Here is a 22,248-nt window from a genome sequence, read left to right on the forward strand (position 1 = left end):
CCCACCCCCACCCCCAGGGTTCTAGTGAGCAGAAGAGAAAATGCTTGTTAACTGCCTGGGGCTATTCTCGAAGCAGGGAGGATTATTGTTCCCAGTGCCAATTAGAGTCTCACACCCACTCTTTAAGGTCTCAAGTAGCTTCAAGCCAGGTGTCGGATGGGCCCTCTCCCTAGGGTGAGAATCAATGTTTACAGAACACTTTGGAGAGCTGGGAAAGCTAGGTGCAGAGTTATTACCTAGGTGCTATGAATGGTGTGATCACAGGTGATTGGCCCTGACACCCTCAGGAGCTACATTTTTCACTGTTTAAGAAGAGAAATTGAACAGGCTAGCATCTTGCATGAGATTCAACAATGCTTCCTCGGGCCCTAAGTGTTCTCATCTATAAAAGGAAGGCTGGGGGTGGACTTGGATGTATTTAAGGCCCTTCTTTCCCAGCTCTCTAAACCTGATTGTCAGCCTGAGCTTTCCTAGACCTGACATCTTGTGTTCTAAGGGTTCTAGTATTTCTTCTTTCATATTATCTCTCTTATGTGTCCCCCTTCTACCCTGCAACACTGTAATCACCTTAACACAGTGACTGGACCCTCATTGCCTTACACCAGGATCATTGCAATAACCTGCTGGCTAATCTCTCCCCCAGTCCAATCCATCTTTCATTCAGCTATCAAACAAATATTATAAACAGCCATTCTCTGAATATCTAAAAAGATCGTCCTTTGGGCTGTACCTTTTCTATTATTTTTGGATTCCTGAAAGCTCTCCAGAGCACACTTGGCATCTGTCCAGTTGGCAAGATGGGGGTACCATTCAATGCAGTAACGCCTGACCTTTCTTTCTAAGGAGAACCATCGCATTGTCATGTTCTCTTCTGAGGTGCTGATGTTCAGAAACGCTGCATCCTGGATAAAACCTGGGGAAATATTAATAGGTAATCATACTCCAGTCATTACAGCATCCTTTGTCATTCACAAGCTGTTTTACAGCTTGTGTGTCATTCCTCCATCCATTTTCACATCCATTTCCTCACAGTAGCCTTGGGAGGGAGAAGGGAGAGAAAGGTAGGATAGTCAGGGATTATTGGGTATTATCTCTATTTGATGGATGGGGAAACTGAGTCTCAAAGAAATTAAGGATTTGATTAGGGTCATATATCTCTGAAGCAGCTGTGAGATTTAAACCCATAGTTCCTTTTACTAAGCCACCGCTCAGATGCCAGTTGATCATCAAGAGAGACATTGAAGGGAAGAGGGAGGGAAACAATTACCTTCCTCTCATTGACTTATTTGGTTTGTTATTTATACAGGCTTTCAGTCAAATAACCTTGTAGGAAAGTTAGTGCCCAAAGGCACTTACTTCAAACAGTGTAGAAAAGGAATAGGTCTTTAAGGCATCCTAAACACATAACCTCATCTCCCTTTGTATCCTCCCACATAACCTCTGTGTTTTAGCACTGTCTAGAAGGCCTTTTTTTCTCACCTGAAACTCTTGACACCTCTGGCTCAACTCAAGGTCTCCATCTGCAAGAGACACTTGAAACTTCCTCTCTAATGTTATATTCCTTCTACTCTATATGTAGGTTTTATATATCTATTTTATTTATATGTGTTGTCTCCCTCAATAGTAAGTGAGCTTCTTTTTTTTTTTTTTTTTTTTTTTTTTTTTAATTTTTTATTTTATTTTATAATTATTACATTTTTTGACAGTGTAAGTGAGCTTCTTGAGAGCAAGAGTTATTTTTGTGGTTTTTGCCTTTCTTTGTATTCCCAGACCTTAGGACTGTTCCCAACCCAGGGTAAGCTCTTAATAAATGTTTGTTGACTGATCTGTGTTCCTTCCACATTTGATGTTCTATGTTCTAAAATTTTATTCTTCCCTGTGTTGTCTGTACAAAATTTCCTTGTAAATCTAACATGCAGTATTCCATATCTTATAATCAGCTTTATCATCCTGGGTTCTAAGGGCCCTCCCAGCTCTGACATCCTGTGTCCTAAGGGCCTTCCCAGCTTTGACTTCCTGGGTTCTAAGGGCCCTCCCAGCACTGACATCCTGGGTTCTAAGAGTCCCCCAGCTCTAACATTCCTTTTACTAGTTTTCAGTTTTTTTGCTTATATGTTCTATTCCACATGGTCACTTCCAGGCATCCCACCCTCACATACCCGAGTCAAGTTCAGCAGGGATGCGGAATGTCCGATTTAACTGTGGCCCAATGGTTCCCTGGGTTTGGATGATGGCATCATATTCTGCCCCAGAAACTTGGATCACTTTCTCCAGCTTCATCTTCTTCTTAGCCTTTGGTCTGCAGGAGCAGGAAACCATCCGAAGAACAAGGCTGAAATTCACTTTTTCTGAGCAGTTGAGGGGTTGCTTCTCTTGCTTGGGCTGCTCAGCGATGAAAGGGACAAGTTCAGAGGTGGGAACACTCATCCATCTCACACCACACTATCCTTAGAAACTTCATATAAACCAGGAAGAGCAGGGGGCAGATAGATTGTGCAGTAGATAAGAGCACTGACCTGGAGGCAAGAAGCCCTCAATTCAAATTTGACCTCACACACTTAACACTTACTAACTGTGTGATCCTAGGTAAATCATTAACCCTAATTGCCTCTCAAAAAACAAAATAAAACAAAAAAAAACAAAAAACAGAGAAAGAAAAACTAAGAATCCCAAGAGAAAGTCATCCCTCCCTTCTTTTATGGGAGTCAAAACACAGCTCAGAATATTGCTGTAAGTTTAACCATGATGATCCCTCACATTATTAAAGGACAAGGGATGAGGATTTCAAAGCGCTTTTTTGTCCATATTCTACTCATTCTTACAGCATCCCTGGGAAAAGAACTAAGCAGAGAGTATCACCTCCCTTTAATTTGTATCTAAACCATATCCCAACAGGAGAAGGGACTACTCCAAGTTTATAAGTGATCGATTTGAAGGAGGACCAAAACTCGGAGCTGTTGTCTCCTAGAGCAGTGCTTTTCCCATTGAATGTGAGTGCAGCCTCCACCAAAAGTACCTCCCAGTCAAGGATGAGGTCCCTCTTTCCATTATCATTGAGTTTTCCCACTGTGTAATTCATCTCTGGAATTGTGAGAATTTCTGTAAAGAGAAATAAATTTTGCAATCAGATCATTTATCAGCGTTAAATCAGAGAATGTTAGAAATAAAGTCCTTGGAGAATGTTATTAGCATTGGAAGGGAACTTAGAACATGAGAATAGCAAAACCTGGGAAGACTGTTAGAACATGGAATGGAGGAACTGGAATGGAGGTTAGGACCTAGAATGACAGCTGGAAAGGACTTAGAACTGTGACTGTTGGATGGACCTATGGAAGGAATGGGCGCCAACTTCTTACCAGCAGGAATGCAAATAGACTTGCTCCAGTCACTCCACTGACCAGTCGGGGAAGCTTTTTTGTGCCGGCGGAGCTGAATTTCATAGGCAACAGGTACTTCTAGCTGGAGAGCGCAGGTTTCTGAATAAGGTCCAGATGCCATAGAGATTAGTTAGCCGGCTAGTGAGCAGGTTCCATAGGGACCTATCCAGTACTTTCCAGTCACCTCCCCAAGCTGGCCCTGCCCCAATCAAGCCCATCTTCTCCATGGCTCACTTCTTCAGTTCTCCCTCAGACTAATCACTCTTTTAAAAAAAATGTACTATTATTATTATTATTATTTTCTAACACACATTGCTTTATGAATCGTGTTGGGAGAGAAAAATCAGAGTAAAAGGAGAAAAAACATGGGAGAGAAAAGAAACAAAAAAAAGACGTGGACACAGCATGATTTACATTCAGTCTCCTTAGTTCTTTTTCTGGATGCAGACGGCATTTCCTATCCAAAGTCTATTGGGATTGCTTTAGATCACTGACCACTGAAAAGAACCTAGTCTAATCACTCTTACTAAGTTTAACAGGCTTAATGAACACAACATTGGGCTGGGAAGCAAAGAAAGGTTTAACTGAGAGAGAACTGGCTAGTCTGCTACCTGTGTGACCTGGGAAATCACTTAATCTCTCTGAGCCTCAGTATTCTTATCTGTACAAAGAGCAAAATAGATAAGATGGAATCAAAGATCCCTAAGTGTTCTAAATTTATGATCCTACAAAAGCTGTCTGAACTTGAAGGGCCCTTAGAACTCAGGAGATCAGGGCTGGGAGGGCCCTTAAAACCCAGGATATCAGGGCTGGGAGGGCCCTTAGAATCCAGGATGTCAGAGCTGGGAGAGCCCTTAGAACCCAGGATGTCAGAGCTGGGAGGGCCCTTAGAACCCAGGATATCAGGGCTGGGAGGGCCCTTAGAACCCAGGAGGTCAGAGCTGGGAGGGCCCTTAGAACCCAGGATGTCAGAGCTGGGAGGGCCCTTAGAACCCAGGATATCAGGGCTGGGAGGGCCCTTAGAATCCAGGATGCCCTTAGAACTCAAGATGTCAGGGCTAGGAAGTCCCTTAGAACCCAGGATATTAGAACTGGGAGGGCCCTTAGAACACAGAATCGGGGTTGGGAGGGCCCTTAGAACACAGAATCGGGGTTGGGAGGGCCCTTAGAACACAGAATCGGGGTTGGGAGGGCCCTTAGAATCCAGGATGTCAGAGCTGGGAGGGCCCTTAGAACCCAGGAGGTCAGGGCTGGGAGGGCCCTTAGAATCCAGGATGCCCCTAGAACTCAAGATGTCAGGGCTAGGAAGTCCCTTAGAACCCAGGATATCAGAGCTGGGAGGACTCTTAAAACAAGGCTTCTTAAATTTTTTTCTGTTCTTAACCTCTTTTCACTTGAAAAATTTTTACTCAACCCTGGATATATAAGCTATATAAAATACGTATCCAAATCAAACATTTACTAATAATAAATTATAATTTCATGACCTTTACATTCAGTTACAAGACCCTATATGGACTCTTAAATCACAGTATAAAAAGCTGGGCCTTGGAACATAGGATTTCAGCACTAGGAAGGTCCTCAGCACATAGGATTTCAGAGTTGGGAGGGCCCTTAGCATATAGATCTTGATAGGACCTTAAAATAGAGAATATTTGCAGATAGCACGGACTTCAAAGATCTAGTCCATCTTTCCCTCTCTACAGATGGTAAAATTGAGACCCAGGGAGGTTGAGATTACTTGGCTTGAGTCCCACAGTAAGTTAGTGGGAGTTGGAACTAGAACTCCTTTCCCCTCAGTGAAAAGCCGTTTCCAACATACAGTTCTCCTGTATTGCCTCCTGTTGGACAAACAGGTATTGATGGAGTAATTGCTAGGGAGAAGGGCTCTATTTCCCCACTAGGGCCATGGAAGCCGCAGTTCCCAGGTTCTCACCAACATCAGAGTTCGTCTGGCCTCCACAATCTCCCTGGAATGAGATAATATAGATCATTAGCATTTTGTCAGAAAAAGTCACATAGACAAAAAAAGAGCAGGAAAAGAGGTGTTTAGGGTTACAATAGAAACAATTTTTGAGCTGGAGAGTAGCATTCCCTTAGAACTAACCTATCAAGAGGGGGTTTTTGTCATCATGAGCACCTCCCAGCGTGGGTGTTCCCTTCACACGAATCATACCTAACTATGGTTTGCAAAAGAAGATCCAGAGTCACCTGAGATAAATGCCTGAAATCCTTGAATTTAAATCCAGCCTCAGACACTTATTGGGTGTGTGAGCCTGGGCCAGGCATTCAACCCTGTTTGCTCAGTTTCCCCATTTATAAAATGAACCAGAGAAGGAAATGCAAACCATTCCAATATCTTTGCCAAAAAAAAACCCCAATGGGTTTTCTGAAAAAAGGCTGAAATAGCTGAATAACAGCAGCGTAGCTCATACAAAGCCAACAAATGTCAGAGACTGAGTTTGGGCCCAGGTCTGATCTAAACCCAGTCATTTATAGCTTATAGACATACACACATATATAAATTATATATATATATATATGCATATATATATATAAATAAAACTTATAACCTAGTCAATTTTAACATAATATAAGTCAATAACATGCTGATTTATTACAATGTACTGATTCTGTAACTACAATCAATAGAGAACAGCATCCCGAATTTGAGTCAGAGGAGCTCAGTGTATATCTTTTCTCCACGATGAACCCCTTCTGCTGACCTTGCTGTCCCTCTCTTGGTCTCAGTCCCGATGTAAAATTGAGGTGAGAAAGTTGAAATAATCCATGACTCCCAATCTGTGAGCGGGGGCCCTCTAGGGGATTTATGGAGTTATTGCAAGGGCTGCTCAAGTTCAAACGCCCAGCAGCTCAGGCAGCTCAGGCAGCTCAGGCTGAATTTGGCACCCCCAAATTTGTTATGCAGTTTGACCCAGCATAATAATAATCAAATATAGTTCCTGGGCCTCCAGGTCAACAATGTAGACAAATGCTTTCTCCATCTGGGTAGTCATAATTTCAAATACTGGAAGGAGCTATTGACATTAATAAAATAGAAATTCATTGGGATGTTACTGAATTGAGAGTAGGGTTTGGGGTTTTGGTTTTTTTTTACCAAAAAAACTCAGAGAGCGTCTCCTCAAGGAAGCCTTGCCTGATTCCTCCAGTTGTTGGAGCTGACCCTTTCTGGCCCCAGCAAAATTGCTTTTTATTATTTCTATACATATTTTGCTTTTACTTCTCTGTAGACAGTTTCCCCTACGCTCCTGAGGGCAAGGTCTATTTCATTTTTCCTTATTTGCCTCAAGAATATCAGAGTGGGGGGGGCCTTAGAACCCAGGATGTCAGAGCTGGGAGGGCCCTTAGAACCCAGGAGGGTCAGAGCTGGGAGAGCTTTTAGAACCCAGGAGGTCAGAGCTGGGAGGGCCCTTAGAACCCAGGAGGGTCAGAGCTGGGAGAGCTTTTAGAACCCAGGAGGTCAGAGCTGGGAGGGCCCTTAGAACATAGAATGTGAGAACTGAGAGGGACCTCAGAAGCCACTTAGTACAACCCTTTCTTTTTGCCAATAGGGAAACTGAGACCTAGAACAAGGCGGATATAAGCCAAGATTTCCCAGTGAGGCTGTGGCTGGCTAGTTTCCTCACTCCCATTTCAGTCCCTCTCTTCCCACCAGAAAGTACCAAATGGCTTCCCAGGGGCCTGATTACCCTTTGTGATTTACAGTTCTCTCCCTAGTAACTAATACTGAAGATCTTGCTCCTGAAAGGGCCTGCTTTACCTGTTCCCATGTTCCGTTCCACATCCTGTATCGATATTCAGCTATGGCATTCTCTTGCTTTTCAGGGGTCTTCCATTCTATCATGAGATGGCCATGGAGTTTGGAAATAGTCATGTCTCCACTGGGAGGGTCATACTTGACTGAAATAAAAATCAAATGGAATAGAGAGCCTGACTTAATGGATCTAAATATTGCTTATACGATTAAAAGAAATGAAGAGAAGGGACAATGATGGGAGAACATTCCCTCAAAACACAATGGAGCAATCTGTCCTTATCTCTGCCCTCCAGTTGCTGCTCCAGCCACATTTCCCATGTAGCATCTAGCCAGCTTAGTCCACTCCTTATTATTATTCCCTTATCCAACCCAAGCTCTTAGGTGACCAGACCCTGGAAACTATCATTGACTACCACTTTAAGAGATATTACATGGGATGCTTTTTATTGGAGACATCTCTCAGCTCCTGTCAAGATCCCCTTGTATCCGAAACCCATCCTCCATGTTTCTATGACTTCTGCCTTTCATCATGCTCTTGTTTCAAGCTATCGCTCTGGACCTTGAATCTCCAAATGTTCCTTACCCTTAACTTCTTTCTCATGGAAGGGGAACTATTGTATAATTCAATAGGAATTGGACAAAGGAATTGTAGAATCATAGGATACATGTCCTGCAACAGGAGGGAAGTTGAATTTAGTCTGAGAGCTTCAGTTCAAAGTCAAGTTCTGCTACTTACTAGTCCTGATCACTTTGGATAAGTCCTTGCTTCTAGTTATTTTTTTTTTTTCTCAAGAGGAGGAAGTTTGACTAATTGAGCTCTGAGATCCCTTCCCTTCTAAATGCTACTTAAAGTCCTATGATTCTCCGACTCAAAGGGACCTCAGAGATCATCTCGTTTAATCTGTGCCTGAAGAAAGCATCTTCTGACTAGCATCTGGAAAAAATGACTATCCAGCTTCCTCTTGAAAATCTCCAGCGATGGAAAGGGACTCATCAAGGCAGACACAAATTCACAACTTGCAAAGAAAATGGAAAGCCCACAGTTACTTACAGGCTCTGCCGAGCACCACAGTGATGTTTGGGGATATTGTTATTCTATTTCCAACTCGAGACTCCACCCAGAATGTGACGTTCTGTAGGATGGACACCTTAGCTTGGTCAGTAAACCTGACTCGGTTGGTAGTTCCTGCTTCAAAATAGCAACAATCCCCTTTTCTAAGACTCAAGAGGAGAGAGAAGTTTTTGGTCACACAGCTGTAATCCCAATATGGTACCTTGAGCATCCCCCATGCTGAATTACTCCAGGGAGATGGAAGAGACTGCCTGGGAAGGCTATTTAAGACCACCTGAGTGTACAATCGATATGATGGTTCTGACATAAGAGTCAGCACATGGATGCAATCAATCCACTGATAATATTGGGCTTATTTGAAGCACTCACTGATGGTGTCCCAATACAGAGAGACTGGAGCTGACTCTGGGCTCCCAGAGCTTAGAGCTGATTGTTAAATCTTCAGAGTGAGCATTCAGACCTCCAAAATTATCCAATTCTAGAAATCATGGCTTGATTTATTGTTTTTTTATTTTTTCATTTAATTATATTTATTATTATATATTATAATATATTAACATAATATATTTATTATTTTACAATTTTTGATTTTATTGTTTTGCAGCTTTAAGAATATAATGGAGGAAATGTTAATAATCAAGATTAAACATAGAAGTGTGTCCTGATTTTTATTTTATTTTACTTTTTGGAGAGTAAGTTGTTAAACATTCCTTAAACATTGCAGCATTCCCCCTGCAAATACATTCCTTTTTTTTTTTTTTTTTTTTTTTTTTTTTTGAGGCTGGGATTAAGTGACTTGCCTAGGATCACACAACTAGGAAGTGTCAAGTGTCTGAGACCAGATTTGAACCCCCTGCAAATACATTCTAAATAAATCCTGTAACAACCAACATTCCTCAGACAGGATCTACCTGCCTGATGAAGTGCTGAAGATCTCAGTTTGACTCATAACTGTCTCTTGGTAACCATATGACTTTGATCAAACTATTGCTGGTATTCAGTTTCCTCACTGAGTTGGGCTAGATGATTTCTGATTCCCTTCAAGATATAGGTCTTTTCATAATCTTTTTCAGTCCCTATAACCTTTGACATTCAGGATTCAATACCCTTCATTTATACCTCATTCAATATGAAAGGAAATAAATTGAGAGATGATCATGATAAAACACATAAAAATAAAATAAGGAGATTAATTTTCCATAAAGAAATGTGAGAATGGAATAAAACTCTCTAAGAGCAGTTGAAAAATTTCATGCCTTCATCAATCAAATGTTAATTTCAAAACATTAAAGTAAAATTGTCTCCATAGCTTCTTGAAAAGCTTTTCACACCCCAGAAGGTCTGTGCTTGCCAGGATGGGAACCCCCTACCTGAGATTTATGATATTATGAACTATGATCTACATCCTAAGGGCCCTCCCAGCTCTGCTGTTGTGCCCATTCAGCTCTGACATCCTCTGTTCTTGGTTCTGGGGTTCTTTTCAGCTCTAATTTTTCCACCTTTATATTTTATGTTCTTTGTTCTGTGTTCTAACTCTGAAATTCTAGGTTCTATATTATAAGGTCTCAGTTCTACATTCTAAGCTAGATTTTTAATAGTAGAAATTGTTGTTGTTGTTCAGTCTTTTCCAGTTGTGTCTGATTCTTCGTGACCTCATTTGGGGTTTTCTTGGAAAATATATGAGAGTGGCTTGCCATTTCCTTCTTTTGCTCATTTTACAGATGGGGAAATTGAGACAAATAAGGTAAAGTGACTTACCCAGAGTCACAGAGTTAGTAAGTGTCTTGGATCATAAAAATAAGTAATATGTAGGTTTTCAGCAACCCAGAAAATATAGAACAGAAATGTCAGAGCTGGGAGGGCCCTTAGAACCCAGGAGGTCAGAGCTGAAATGGCTTTTGGAATATAGATTGTCAAAGCTGGAAGGGCCCTTAGAACCCAGGATGTCAGATTTAGGAAGGCCCTTAGTCCTCATCTTGCTCAGTGTTTTCAACCTGGGCCCTATGAACTCACAAGGAGTCTGTGGAGAGATTTCAGGGGTCCTACTTATATAGAAAATAAAAAATCACATTTTCACTAAGTTCTAATGCAATTGAGCATGTCCTTTAATTATATGTAGCCAACAAATATTAGACCAAAAAGGGGTCCATAGGTTTTACCAAAGACAAAAAAGATAAAGAACCTAATCCAAGCTACAGATTTTAATGACAAGGAAACATGGAAATGTTTCTTGAGATGGGTTTTGTGATAAAAGGGTTGAAGAGATGCTGACTAGAGGATTAGAACAATTAAAACCAGCTGCCTTTATGGGTTCTTAATCTGGGGTCCATCAACTTAAAAAAAATCTTGATAACTGTATTTGATAAAATTGATTTTCTTTGTGATATGATGCATTTGAGGACATCATTTCCCATTGAAGTAGACATCTAATGGCAGATATGGTGAATGGCTTGAGCTTAGGATTCTGAGCTTCAGTAGGACATGCTATGTTCTGAACAAATATGACAAATCCTCAGGAATAAAAGAGCAGGGAGAAGAATAAGGGTCTGCCTAAGTAAGGAGAGACTAATTGGCCCACGTCAAAAAGGAAGCAGTCCAAAGACTCTGCTTATCTATGGGAGGTGGGGTTGTTCAGGTAACCCCCACACTTCCAGAATGAACAAAGAGAGGCAACAAATTTTAAAACAATGTTCTGAAGAGTTCTTCACAGACCAGAGGGGTCCATGAAAGTTTCAGAAGCCCTCCTTTGTTCAGCCAGGATCACCATGATTTGTGAAGATTGATTCCTCAATGCCTCTCCCATTCTCTTTGCCATTGGCAAGTCTACGCTGAGATGAAGCTCCTGAGTGTTTTACTTACCAGCATCGAAGGAAGTGGGTAACGTTGGTGGGGTCACCATTGTATTGCCAAGAACATTCAAAGTCCTTTGGGAAAATCCTGTAACAAAGCAGTTTCCTTGGACCTTCCACTGAGCCTGAAAAAGACCATAAGAAGCCTATGTCCATTGACTATTGGCTAGGGAAGACCTTAAAACAAAGAATCTAGGAGGTCAGTCAGGTCAACCAGCGGGCTAGTTTGCCATTTCCAAGCTCCCTAGAACACACTTTCTTTTCACCTTGGAAGGAAAGAAACAATTAAGTGTCTCCAATTTGCTAAGCACTTTATAAATATTATTATGTTTGATGATTTGTTAATAATAGTTGGGGAGGTAGGTACTATTATTATTCCCATTTTACAGTTGAAGAAATTGAGGCAGACTAAGATTACAGGATCACACAGCCAGTAAGTGTCTGATTCAGATCTTCACTCCTGACCCAGCACATTTCTCCCCTGCACCACCTAGTCGCCCCTTAGAATTCTTCCATTCCTTCGTTCAAGGCTCCATTCACTGCTGCCTCCTTCTCAAAGCCTTTCCTGGTTCCCTGGTTGCCTCTTTTCTCTCCAGAAAACTTAGGTTTAAACTATTGAGTGCAAGCTTCTGAACACCACTTATAGAAATTGGGAATAGCCTGAGAATTTATATACTGAGCACCCTCTGTCGACCAGAGGGGATACTGCAGTCATTTGGGAGGCTACCGAGAGTTGAGGGGACTTGGTGGGTGGTTCAAGGGGTGTACCATCTGATGAACAACTCAGGTACTATATTTCATTGATGGATAATTAATACAGTGTCCAGCTGTCATCTGTATGCTTAAGGAAAGCGGAACATGGATTGATTGGGACTGCTGCCATCCCTGCAGAGAGAACCCCCCACACTGGGATGTGCTGGGGCTAGTTCAAATTGTCTCTCACAAGTCGATTGTTAAACTTTCAGGGTGACACTTACCCCCTTAGAGATCAGTAGATGTTATAAATCAGGGCCTCAGAGGCAACCAGGGAACCAGGAAAGGCTTTGAGAAGGAGGCAGCAGTGAATGGAGCCTTGAACGAAGGAATGGAAGAATTCTAAGGGGCGACTAGGTGGTGCAGGGGAGAAATGTGCTGGGTCAGGAATGAAGATCTGAATCAGACACTTACTGGCTGTGTGATCCTATAATCTTAGTCTGCCTCAATTTCTTCAACTGTAAAATGGGAATAATAATAGTACCTACCTCCCCAACTATTATTAACAAATCATGTTTTGTTGATTGTCTAAACCAGTGGTCCTCAAACTTTTTTAAATAGGGGCCAGTTCACTGTCCCTCAGACTGTGGGAGGGCCGGACTATAGTAAAAGCAAAAACTCACACTCTGTCTCTGCCCCTCAGCCCATTTGCCATAACCCACTGTAGTCTGAGAACCCCTGGTCTAAACTTAAGAAAACAATGGGAAAACATTGATAATGCAGAAGAATGTGTCCAGTATAGACCACCCCAGCTCCTCCACCCCACAGAACTGATTGTTAAACATTTACCAGCAAGTGCACTCTTACCTAAACATCACATGCAGGCCATCCTAATACCTGAGTAAAGGAATATTATGAGGAGCACAGGAGATAATATCTATAAAGGGCTTTGTAAACATGAAGGTTTACATGAAAGTGCTTTTGTGTAAACATGAAAACCTCAGCAGAAGTGTGAGGTTTCCTTAGAAGATTGTGGACTTAGTTCCATCCCCTCCCATACCTGTGTCTCTTTCCCAGAAGGGCAGTTCTTGGAAACAGCACTCCCCATTTCTGCATGCTCCACCTGTATTGGAAGAGACAAAAATTAAGAGTCATTTAGTGATAGGGAAGGAATCCAGGGTCACCACCTAGAAGGGAAGGGGGAGAGAGATCAGGGTCATGATGAAGAAATGCATCTCTATTTCTACAAAAGGATTCTCTGCTGAGCTCCCAGGTGATTCATAGATTATCCCTTGTTTCTGATGCTCCAAGCTCTGCTCTCCAAATGTTGGGATCCCTATGTTGCCACCACAGATACTGAAGCCCCCAAACCCAATCTGGTTTCCTTAATGAATATCTGGTGTTTATATAGGCTCTTTGACACTTCATGCGCACTTTATATACATTATCTCATTTGAATATCACCACACTGTTGGGAAGTAGGTTCTTTGTATTATTCTTGCCATTTTTGACTTGAGAAAACTGAGGCTAGAAGCTCTGAAATGGGCAAAATAGCATAGAGGACAGGGCATTGCACTTGGAGTTAGTAAGATGTGGATTCAAATTAAATTCAAATACAGGCTATCCTAATCTTACTTGGATATTTCACTGGTTGTGTAATGCTGGATAAGTAATGAAATAAATCTCTTTCCATTTCCTTATCTGTAAAATGAGGGAGGGGATTAGACTGAATAGCTTTTAAGTCCTTCAGCTCCAAATATACAAGTCTGGGACGTGCTAATGGTCCTACAGTTAGTAAATATCCAAAATGGGCTTCAAACCCTGGTCCTTCTATATTGAGTACCTTTTTTTTTTTTTTTTTTTGGCAAGGTAATCGGGGTTGTGTCTTGCTCAGAATCATACATCTACTAAGTGCTTGAGGCTGCATTTGAATTCAGGTCTTCCTGATTCTAAGGCTGGTGCCCTATCCATTGCACCACCTAGCTGCCCCAGGGAGTTTATATTTTAATGGAAGAAGACTATGCACATAATTCCTCTATCCAGCCCCTCCCTCTTCCCACCCATCCCTGACATCTTCCTAAATCTTCCTAAAATCATCTTCCTAAAACTCAGGCTCCACCAAAGCTGCACTCACTCCTTGTGTGATATTAGCCAAGGGTCTTACTTTCCTCATCTATAAAATAAGACCATTGCACTAGATGGCTTCTATAGACCTTTCCAGCTATAGATCTACTATCATTGGGCTACTCAAGAATAATCTGTGGCTCCCTATTTTTTTTTTAATTTTTTTTATTATATATATATATATTTTTTATAATATTATCCCTTGTATTCATTTTTCCAAATTACCCCCCCTCCCTCTATTCCCTCCCCCCGACGACAGGCAATACCATACATTTTACATGTGTTATAATATAGTCTAGGTACAATACATGTGTGCGAATATCATTTTCTTGTTGCACAATAAACATTAGAATCCGAAGGTACATGCAACCTGGGCAGACAGATATTAGTGCTAACAATTTTCATTCCCCTCCCAGTGTTTCTTCTCTGGGTGTAGCTACCTCTGTCCATCATTGATCAACTGGAAGTGAGTTGGATCATCTTTATGTTGAAGATTTCCACTTCCATCAGAATACATCCTCATACAGTATTGTTGTTGAAGTGTACAGTGATCTTCTGGTTCTGCTCATTTCACTCAGCATCAGTTGATTTAAGTCTCTCCAGGCCTCTCTATATTCCTCCTGCTGGTCATTTCTTACCGAGCAATAATATTCCATAACCTTCATATACCACAATTTACCCAACCATTCTCCAACTGATGGACATCCATTCATCTTCCAGTTTCTAGCTACAACAAAAAGAGCTGCCACAAACATTTTGGCACATATATGTCTCTTTCCGCTCTTTAGTATTTCTTTGGGATATAATCCCAGTAGTAGCGCTGCTGGGTCAAAGGGTATGCGCGGTTTGATAACTTTTTGGGCATAATTCCAGATTGCTCTCCAGAATGGCTGGATTCTTTCACAACTCCACCAGCAATGTATTAGTGTCCCAATTTCCCCACATCCCCTCCAACATTTGTCATTATTTGTTCCTGTCATCTTAGCCAATCTGACAGGTGTGTAGTGGTATCTCAGAGTGGTCTTAATGTGCATTTCTCTGATCAGTAGTGATTTGGAACACTCTTTCATGTGAGTGGATATAGTTTCAATTTCTTCCTCTGAGAATTGTCTGTTCATATCCTTTGACCATTTATCAATTGGAGAATGGTTCGGTTTCTTATAAATTAGGGTCAGTTCTCTATATATTTTGGAAATGAGACCTTTGTCAGAACCTTTGTTTCTAAAAATATTTTCCCAATTTGTTACTTCCCTTCTAATCTTGTTTGCATTAGTATTATTTGTACAGAAACTTTTTAGTTTGATGTAATCAAAATCTTCTATTTTGTGATCAATAATGATCTCTAGTTCTCCTCTGGTCATAAATTCCTTCCTCCTCCACAAGTCAGAGAGGTAGATTATCCTCTGTTCCTCTAATCTATTTATTATCTCCCTCTTTATGCCTAAATCAGGGACCCATTTTGATCTTATCTTGGTATATGGTGTTAAGTGTGGATCCATATCTAATTTCTGTGTGGCTCCCTATTTTTGTTATGACAACTACAAATGCCTCAACCTCCAGTTTAGCACCTTCATTCTTATCTGGTAATCTTCCCTTTCATACAGGTCCTAGCCCAAGGATTTACTTGATGGGCCATTTCTCCCCTTAGAACTTTGTACAAACTATTTGTCTGTATCCGATGCTTGCCTTGTATTTTCTCCTCAATTCTGTCCTGGCGAATATTTATCTTCCTTTGAGGTACAGTTCAGGTGTGACCTCCTCCTGACATTTTCCTCTTCTTTTTGATTGTGATCTCTCTCTCCTCCAGTGACCTTGCGTTTACTTCTCTTCTTCCTCACTGAACACCCCAAGTTGAGTTCAAGCCCTTAAAATAGTTAGTTTTTGCCTTTCCATCCCCAGCACCTGGCAAGGCATGTATGCACATGATGTTTAAAAAGATTGGGGAAATTATTATTATTGCCATAACTAAGTTATTCTGAATTTCAGCAAGGATCTTTATTTCCAAGGAAAATGGCACCGTTTCATGATATACCCCCAGGGGCTTTACATGGTCATTGAAAGGGCTAAAATCTTTAGCGTGGCATTCAAGACGGTCCATTATTCCATCTCCACCCTAATCTACCTTGCCAGCTTTTATGAGCTGTTTCATTTAGTGGGAAAAAAAATTACTGAACTTGAGGTAAGGATGATTTGGGATTGAATCCATCTCTGACACTTACTAGCTTTACGACTTCAACCTCAAGTTTTCCCAGCACAGGGTTGTTAAGTTATATTAAGTGAGATGATTTTTGTATGCGTAATTTTTTGCAAGGTTGAAGAGACAATAAATTTAGTAGCTCTTATTGTTACATTATGACCTTAAGTAGTATGAATGAGAGATTTTGGAGGGGAGAGAGTGTCATAATTTCTGTTTTTAAGTTTTTAAGAGTTGAAATGTGGAAGAGAGGTGAGATTTGTTCTGCTTGGTCCCAGAGGGTGAACTAGAAACAACAAGTGGGAAGTACAAAGAGGTAGATTTGGTTCATTACTGGAATGAAAAATCAATGAGGGTTGCTCAAGAATGGAATAAGATGACTCTCAAGAACTATGAGATCTTCCAGTAGAGGGTGGGAATATTTTATTTTATTTTTATTGGTGGGGGTGGGGGGAATATTGAAGAGATTATTTGGGGGGAGAGGCATTTCAGGTTAAATGACTTGCCCAGGGTCACACAGCTAGTGTTTGAGGCTGATTTGAACTTACATCTTTCTAACTCTAAAAGCCAATGCTCTGTGTACTATGGCACCACCTCACTATCCCTGAAGGAATACTAAATTATCCAGGGATTAGATTGCCAAATTCAGCTCTCTTCCAACTTTAAGATTTGAGGATACCAGATGAGTCCTCTTGGCAGAGAAGAAGCTGTTGTTCCCTGGAAATGCAGGGGTCAGGATGGCTAGTTGTGGAATTATGGGTAAACAGCTTAGTATCTCTGAACTTTAGCTTGATCAATTGTTAAACAGTGTTAATAACAGCACTCCTACTACCTCCCAGAATGGAGCTGGAGAAAATCATGAGGCTGTGTCAACTGGGTCCACTACATGTGTATGTCACATTCAACTTCAGCTGGACCCTCGCTGCAGCAAAGCAATTCTTTGATATCTCCCTAACTGATCTGCTACTTCACTTAACATAGCAGTTCTTCAAACTCTTTTAACCCTTTTCAAGCCTCCAAAGGTCCTTCCTCCTAGTGTGAGGACTTTGTCTCATACTTTACCAAAAAATAGAGGTCGTTTGCTGAAAACTTCCTCCCATTCTCTCCTCCTCATCTCACCTCCCTCAGTTGCTTTATGCTACTAGCTCTTCCTTCATCCCTCTGAAAAGATAGACCTTTATTTTGCCAGAGGCAAAGCCCTCCACATGTATAAGTGATCCCATTCCATCCCAACTTCTCCAGCAGATTGCCCCTTCTGTCATTCCCAACTTATCACTAATCTTCAATCTTTCTTTATTTACTGGCTCCTGCCCTACTGCCTATGTGTCTTCCCTGAGCTCACAAAACCCTCATTTGCTCCTTCCATCCTCGTTAGTGTTCGACAACCAGACACAATCTACTTCCTCTCCTCTCATTCTCTTCTAAACTCTCTGAAGTCTGACTTCCCAGCTCATGATTTAAGTCATCCTGTGCTTTCCAAAGTTACCAATGATTTCTTAATTGCCAAATCAAATAGCCTTTTCTCAGTCCTCATGCCTCTTAAATTCACTTCAATGAATAACCCTTTTCTCTTAGATACTCATGCTTCTCCAGCCTTTCTGGGTTCTCTTGTCTAACCCCTCCTTCAAAGTCTCCTTCGCTGAATCTTCATCCATGTCGTGCCCACCAACGTATGGATGGAATATTTTTCCATCTTTGCTGAATGGTCTTCCTACCACAAGTCTTTCCTCCATGAAGCTGCCAATGTCATCTCCTTTAAAGTACAGCAATCATATCCCACTACCACCACCAGAATCTCACTGTGGAAACTCCAGTGTGTTACGGGAGCCACCTGCTAGAGGTTGCTGGGGATCTAATTCTGATCAGCAATTTATTTCATTCCCAATTCACAAGCAACATCTGCGTCAGTAAAGGCTGATTTTCAATTTCTTCAAGACAGTTATGATTCACAGCTATAGGGGCTTTCAGAGAACCTCCCAGCCCCTTAATGGTACAGTCCCCTTTAACCCTTTATAGACTTTCTAAGTTTCGCACGTAGGTGTGGTCCTTAATACCAGGGTTTCCCTATGATCACCAGCATCAAATATGGACTCTTCAGTTTGGGTTTTTAAAGACCTTTATATTGTGACCCCTTTATGACTGGTTGAGTCATTTCGCCACATAAAGAAGATGAGATTTGGGAAGATCATTAATGGGGACAGGTGGATCAAATAAGGGTTTTGGGGGAAGACATGGAGGGTATAGGGAAGGAGCCAGTGAATAAAGAAAGACTGAAGATTAGTGATAGAGTGAGCATGACTGAAAGGGCAATCTACTGGAGAAGATGAGATGGAATGGGATCCTTTGTGTATTCAAAGGGCTTTGTTTTTGGCAAGGAGAAGGGCTACCTTTTTATGGGAGAAATGAGTGAAGGAAGAGATAGTAGCAGAAAGTATTTGAGGGAGGTGAGATAAGGAGCAGAAGAGAAGAAGTTCTCAGAGAAAATTCTTCATTCAGCACTCCTGCCATGAGCACTGGCTGATTCTGTGATTAGAATGTCATCCCTCCTCACCTCTGCTTCCTGCCTTAACCCATTTCCTTCAAGACTCAGATCAAATATCACTTTCTGTGAGAAGCTTTTCCTGTTCCCTCTAGTTGCTGATGTTTTCTCTCTGAGACTGTTGTTGTTTAGTCCTTTTGGTCATGGCCAACTCTTTGTGTCCCCATTTCGTGGAGGTTTTTTGGGCAGAAATATTAGCATAGTATGTCATTTCCTTCTCCATCTCATTTTATCAATGAAGAAACTGAGGTAAACAGAATAAAATGACTTGTCCAGGGTGACACAGCTAGTAAGTATGTGGATCCAGATTCAACTAATGAAGATGAGTATTCCTGACTTCAGACTCAGCACTCTATCCATTCCATTGCCCAATTGTCCTCTCTCTGAAATTACCTTCTGTTTATGTTCTGTCCTCTATCCTGAAACTTATGAAAGAGACATTCACATTTATCTTGTACATACTTATCTTTTTGTATGCTGCCTACTCCATTAGAAGACGAGCTCCTTAGGGAGACTGCCCTTTGCCTTTCCTTGTATTCCAGTGCTTTGCACAATGCCTGGTACATAGTAGGAGCTTATTGACTGACCTGACAAGATAGTTGTGAGAAAAGTGCTTTGTGAATCTTCAGATCCAATGAATGCACGTTAAGCACCTACTGGGTGCAGAATATTGTGTTAGGTCCTGATGTCCAACTTAAACAAGACAGATTTCTGAAGGAAGTAACATCAGGGCTATCCAGCTTTCTATAAGGCACAGGTGAGGAGGGAGTGCCTTCTAAATAGCTGTGCAAAGGTGTGGAGGTGGGAGATATATAATTTGTGTATGGGGAACAGAACATGGACCAGTTTGACTCAAGTCTCAAGTCTGGAAAGGGAGGTGGAGGCCACATTGCAAAGGACTTACCATGCCATACTGGAAATGGGAAGTGCCTTCCCCAACCCAGGACGATTGGTTTCCCAAGCTCTTTAGTATAGGTCCCTCCAGTATGATCCCTGATCTCTCCCCTAAGGGATCTCCTCACTTCCTCCATTTGTCCATAAGGTCAGGCATCCTGAGCCCTGTTTTTCTCTGGGTATTTGCAGCACACCCTGAGAGCCCACATGCTCACATCCTGTTTCCTCTTTGCAAACCGACTTTCCTTGACCTCCTATAAGAGCCCCCTCCCCCAACGCCACCACATTGCACCAGGACCCTAAGACATGGGTGGAGACTGAGCAAAGTGTGACCGGAAACCTCTCTCGTGAGCCAGTCTCTTCCTGGTCCTTCCTTCTCTCTCTCCCTAAGAAGCATGGGTCACTGAGGAATCAATCTGTGCTCCAGATATCTCTGGTGCAGACCCCAGCCCCAGGAAGAGCCACCCCAGAGGATGCTCTGCTTCCTCCTTTCCTTTGCAGAGGTGACATGCAATGTTGCAGAGTATGAGACTCCATTGACATCCACTTCCCACATTTTACAGATGAGTAAACTGAGGACCATAGAGATTAAGTAATTTATTTAGGATCACACAGCTATAGTATCTAAGTCAGGATCCATTACCCTATCTACTATAATACACCTCACATTTTCTCAAAAGGCCAATCTGTCAGGAATGGAATGCACAATCTGGGACACCAGGAGAGGAAATGACTTGCCAGGATCTCACAGCAAGTAAAAGTCTAGATTTGAACCCAAGGCTTCTAACTCCAAATCAAATGCTATGGTCAGTGGAGAGCATATCTTCCATTCTGGAATCCACTTGCCCAGAAGCTTCAAATATGGCCCTCAGTAAAACCTTTTTTTCTGGATAGGGCAGGACTGAAAAATCCTTAGTCCCCTTTTCTCTCATTTTTCCAGACTCCACAGAAATCCTACCCTTAGACTAGAATTGACGGGGTCACTGCTTTCTTTATACTTGCTATATATTATATCAGATTGCTTATTGTCTTGTATTTGGAAAAATAAAATACTATTGAGACAAAAATTGCCATATTCCTGAGAAACTCCATTCTCAGCAAGAGCCCATCCAGAAATCTGAGCTTTGCCACTGAAGAACTATATAACCATGGACTGTCCCCTCTCCAGGCCTCAGTTTCTCCATCTGTAAAATGAAAAAGTTGGACTCTATGGTCTCTAAAATCCCTTTCCACTCTCACAATACTTCTCTAGATATAGATTTAAATGAGCAAAGCCATTTTCCAAGTTTAAATTCAAGGTCCTCTATAGGCTATCCCCAGATTATCTTTCCATCCATATCTCCTTGTTCTTCTAGAGCAAAGCCATTTTCCAAGCTTAAATTCAAGGTCCTCTATAGGCTATCCCCAGATTATCTTTCCATCCATATCTCCTTGTTCTCCTATATCAAGAAGTATTATAGGGTACATCAGAGTAAGAGTTGGGAAGGCACAGTAAATACCCAGACTCCTCAAACTCAGTAGCTCTATGGCCAGTTTCCTCAACAGAGGGAATTATTCTGTTTTATGGCCCAAAGTTCTTCCCATTTCAGTCAATGAATCTATTGTTGTATGCTTGATTCAAGCTGGAGAAGTTATCCCTGCTCTCAGATATAAGAGCAATTTTCCCTTCTAGCCCTTTGCTCATGCAGTTCCTTTTGCCTGGAATGCCTTCTCTCCATTTTCATTTTATTTGTTGACACCTTCCTCCCCTTTTTCCCAAGTTTATCTCCTTTGTGATATTCTCTGGAATATGAAGAAAAGGAGAAAGGAAGAAAAAAAGAAAGGAAAGAAAGAAAGAAAGAGAAAGAAAGAAAATGAGAGAAAGAGAAAGAGAGAAAGTGAGAGAAAGAGAGAAAGTAAGAGAAAGAGAGAAATAACAAAAGAAAGTAGAGAAAGAAAGAAAATATGGAAGAAAGAAAAAAAAATTTTTTTTAAAGAGAGAAAAGAAAGAAAAACAAAATCCTGTGACAATAGTAACTCTCCCAAGCTTTGGGAAAAGCAGCATTCTATCTTGTGTCTTTTCAGAAGCAGGGAAAATTATACACTCTAAGAACTACTCTTTCCCTTTCGTTGAACTTACCTCTTTGAGCCAAGATAGCAAGAAGCAGAAGCAGCAGCCAACGCATCCTTTCCCCGTGGGGCCTGAAGCAGAGTGGCTTCTGTCTGGCAGCCAGCCTGAGAAGGGCCCCCAGCTCCCCAGAAGTAGCCTTGAAGGTCATCTATACTTCTGTAGAGATGACTGGGAACTGGCAGGGCTCAACCCAGATGCATTTTGTAACTGTGTGAGAGCAAACAAGTGAGAAAAGGTGACGTCAAATATCCCTCCCTCTTTTAGTCAAAGTAAAACTGAAAGAAACCATGACAAAATAGCAGGCCCCATTGCCCCCCACCCCCACCCCAGCCAGGACAGAGCCACAGGGCCCTGGTAAGGTGAGTGAGAGAACTGGGGGCCAGGGTAACTCTAGCAGGCCTATTGGCCACTGAGTCACCAGTCTGGTGAAGTCACTGAGGGGATGCCCATCAAGACAAACATTGATTAAGCACCTACTATGTGTTTTTTTGGTAAGGCACTTTACAAATATCTCATTTGATCTCTTTCTTTTTTTCTTTTATCCTTCTTTCCTTTTTTATTTTCTTCTTTCTTCCTTCTATCCTTCCTTCCTTTAAAGGAAAATAACAGCTTTTTCTT

At 41.6% G+C, this 22,248-nt stretch overlaps 1 protein-coding gene across 3 annotated transcripts in view; it reads right to left on the reverse strand.

Moving 5' to 3' along the window:
• The window catches only part of IL12RB1 (interleukin 12 receptor subunit beta 1), a 34,636-nt gene extending 12,796 nt beyond the window's left edge, over window positions 1–21,840 (reverse strand). For 2 of the 3 annotated variants that reach the window (XM_074302416.1, XM_074302408.1), the window contains exons 1-10: window positions 21,640–21,840; window positions 12,830–12,892; window positions 11,087–11,201; window positions 8,207–8,376; window positions 7,159–7,298; window positions 5,314–5,347; window positions 3,357–3,476; window positions 3,017–3,099; window positions 2,160–2,382; window positions 731–913 (exon numbers count right to left, since the gene is read on the reverse strand). In XM_074302416.1, coding sequence (XP_074158517.1) covers window positions 731–913; window positions 2,160–2,382; window positions 3,017–3,099; window positions 3,357–3,476; window positions 5,314–5,347; window positions 7,159–7,298; window positions 8,207–8,376; window positions 11,087–11,201; window positions 12,830–12,892; window positions 21,640–21,778 — 1,270 coding nt within the window. In that variant the 5' untranslated portion in view covers window positions 21,779–21,840. Of the gene's footprint in view, window positions 1–730; window positions 914–2,159; window positions 2,383–3,016; window positions 3,100–3,356; window positions 3,477–5,313; window positions 5,348–7,158; window positions 7,299–8,206; window positions 8,377–11,086; window positions 11,202–12,829; window positions 12,893–21,639 lie in introns of those variants that run through there. The other variant, XM_074302423.1, reaches the window with a different exon arrangement.
• Window positions 21,841–22,248: the final 408 nt, after the last annotated feature.

Source organism: Sminthopsis crassicaudata, chromosome 1, assembly GCF_048593235.1.
Source record: "Sminthopsis crassicaudata isolate SCR6 chromosome 1, ASM4859323v1, whole genome shotgun sequence".
In the NCBI taxonomy this organism is placed as follows: domain Eukaryota; kingdom Metazoa; phylum Chordata; class Mammalia; order Dasyuromorphia; family Dasyuridae; genus Sminthopsis; species Sminthopsis crassicaudata.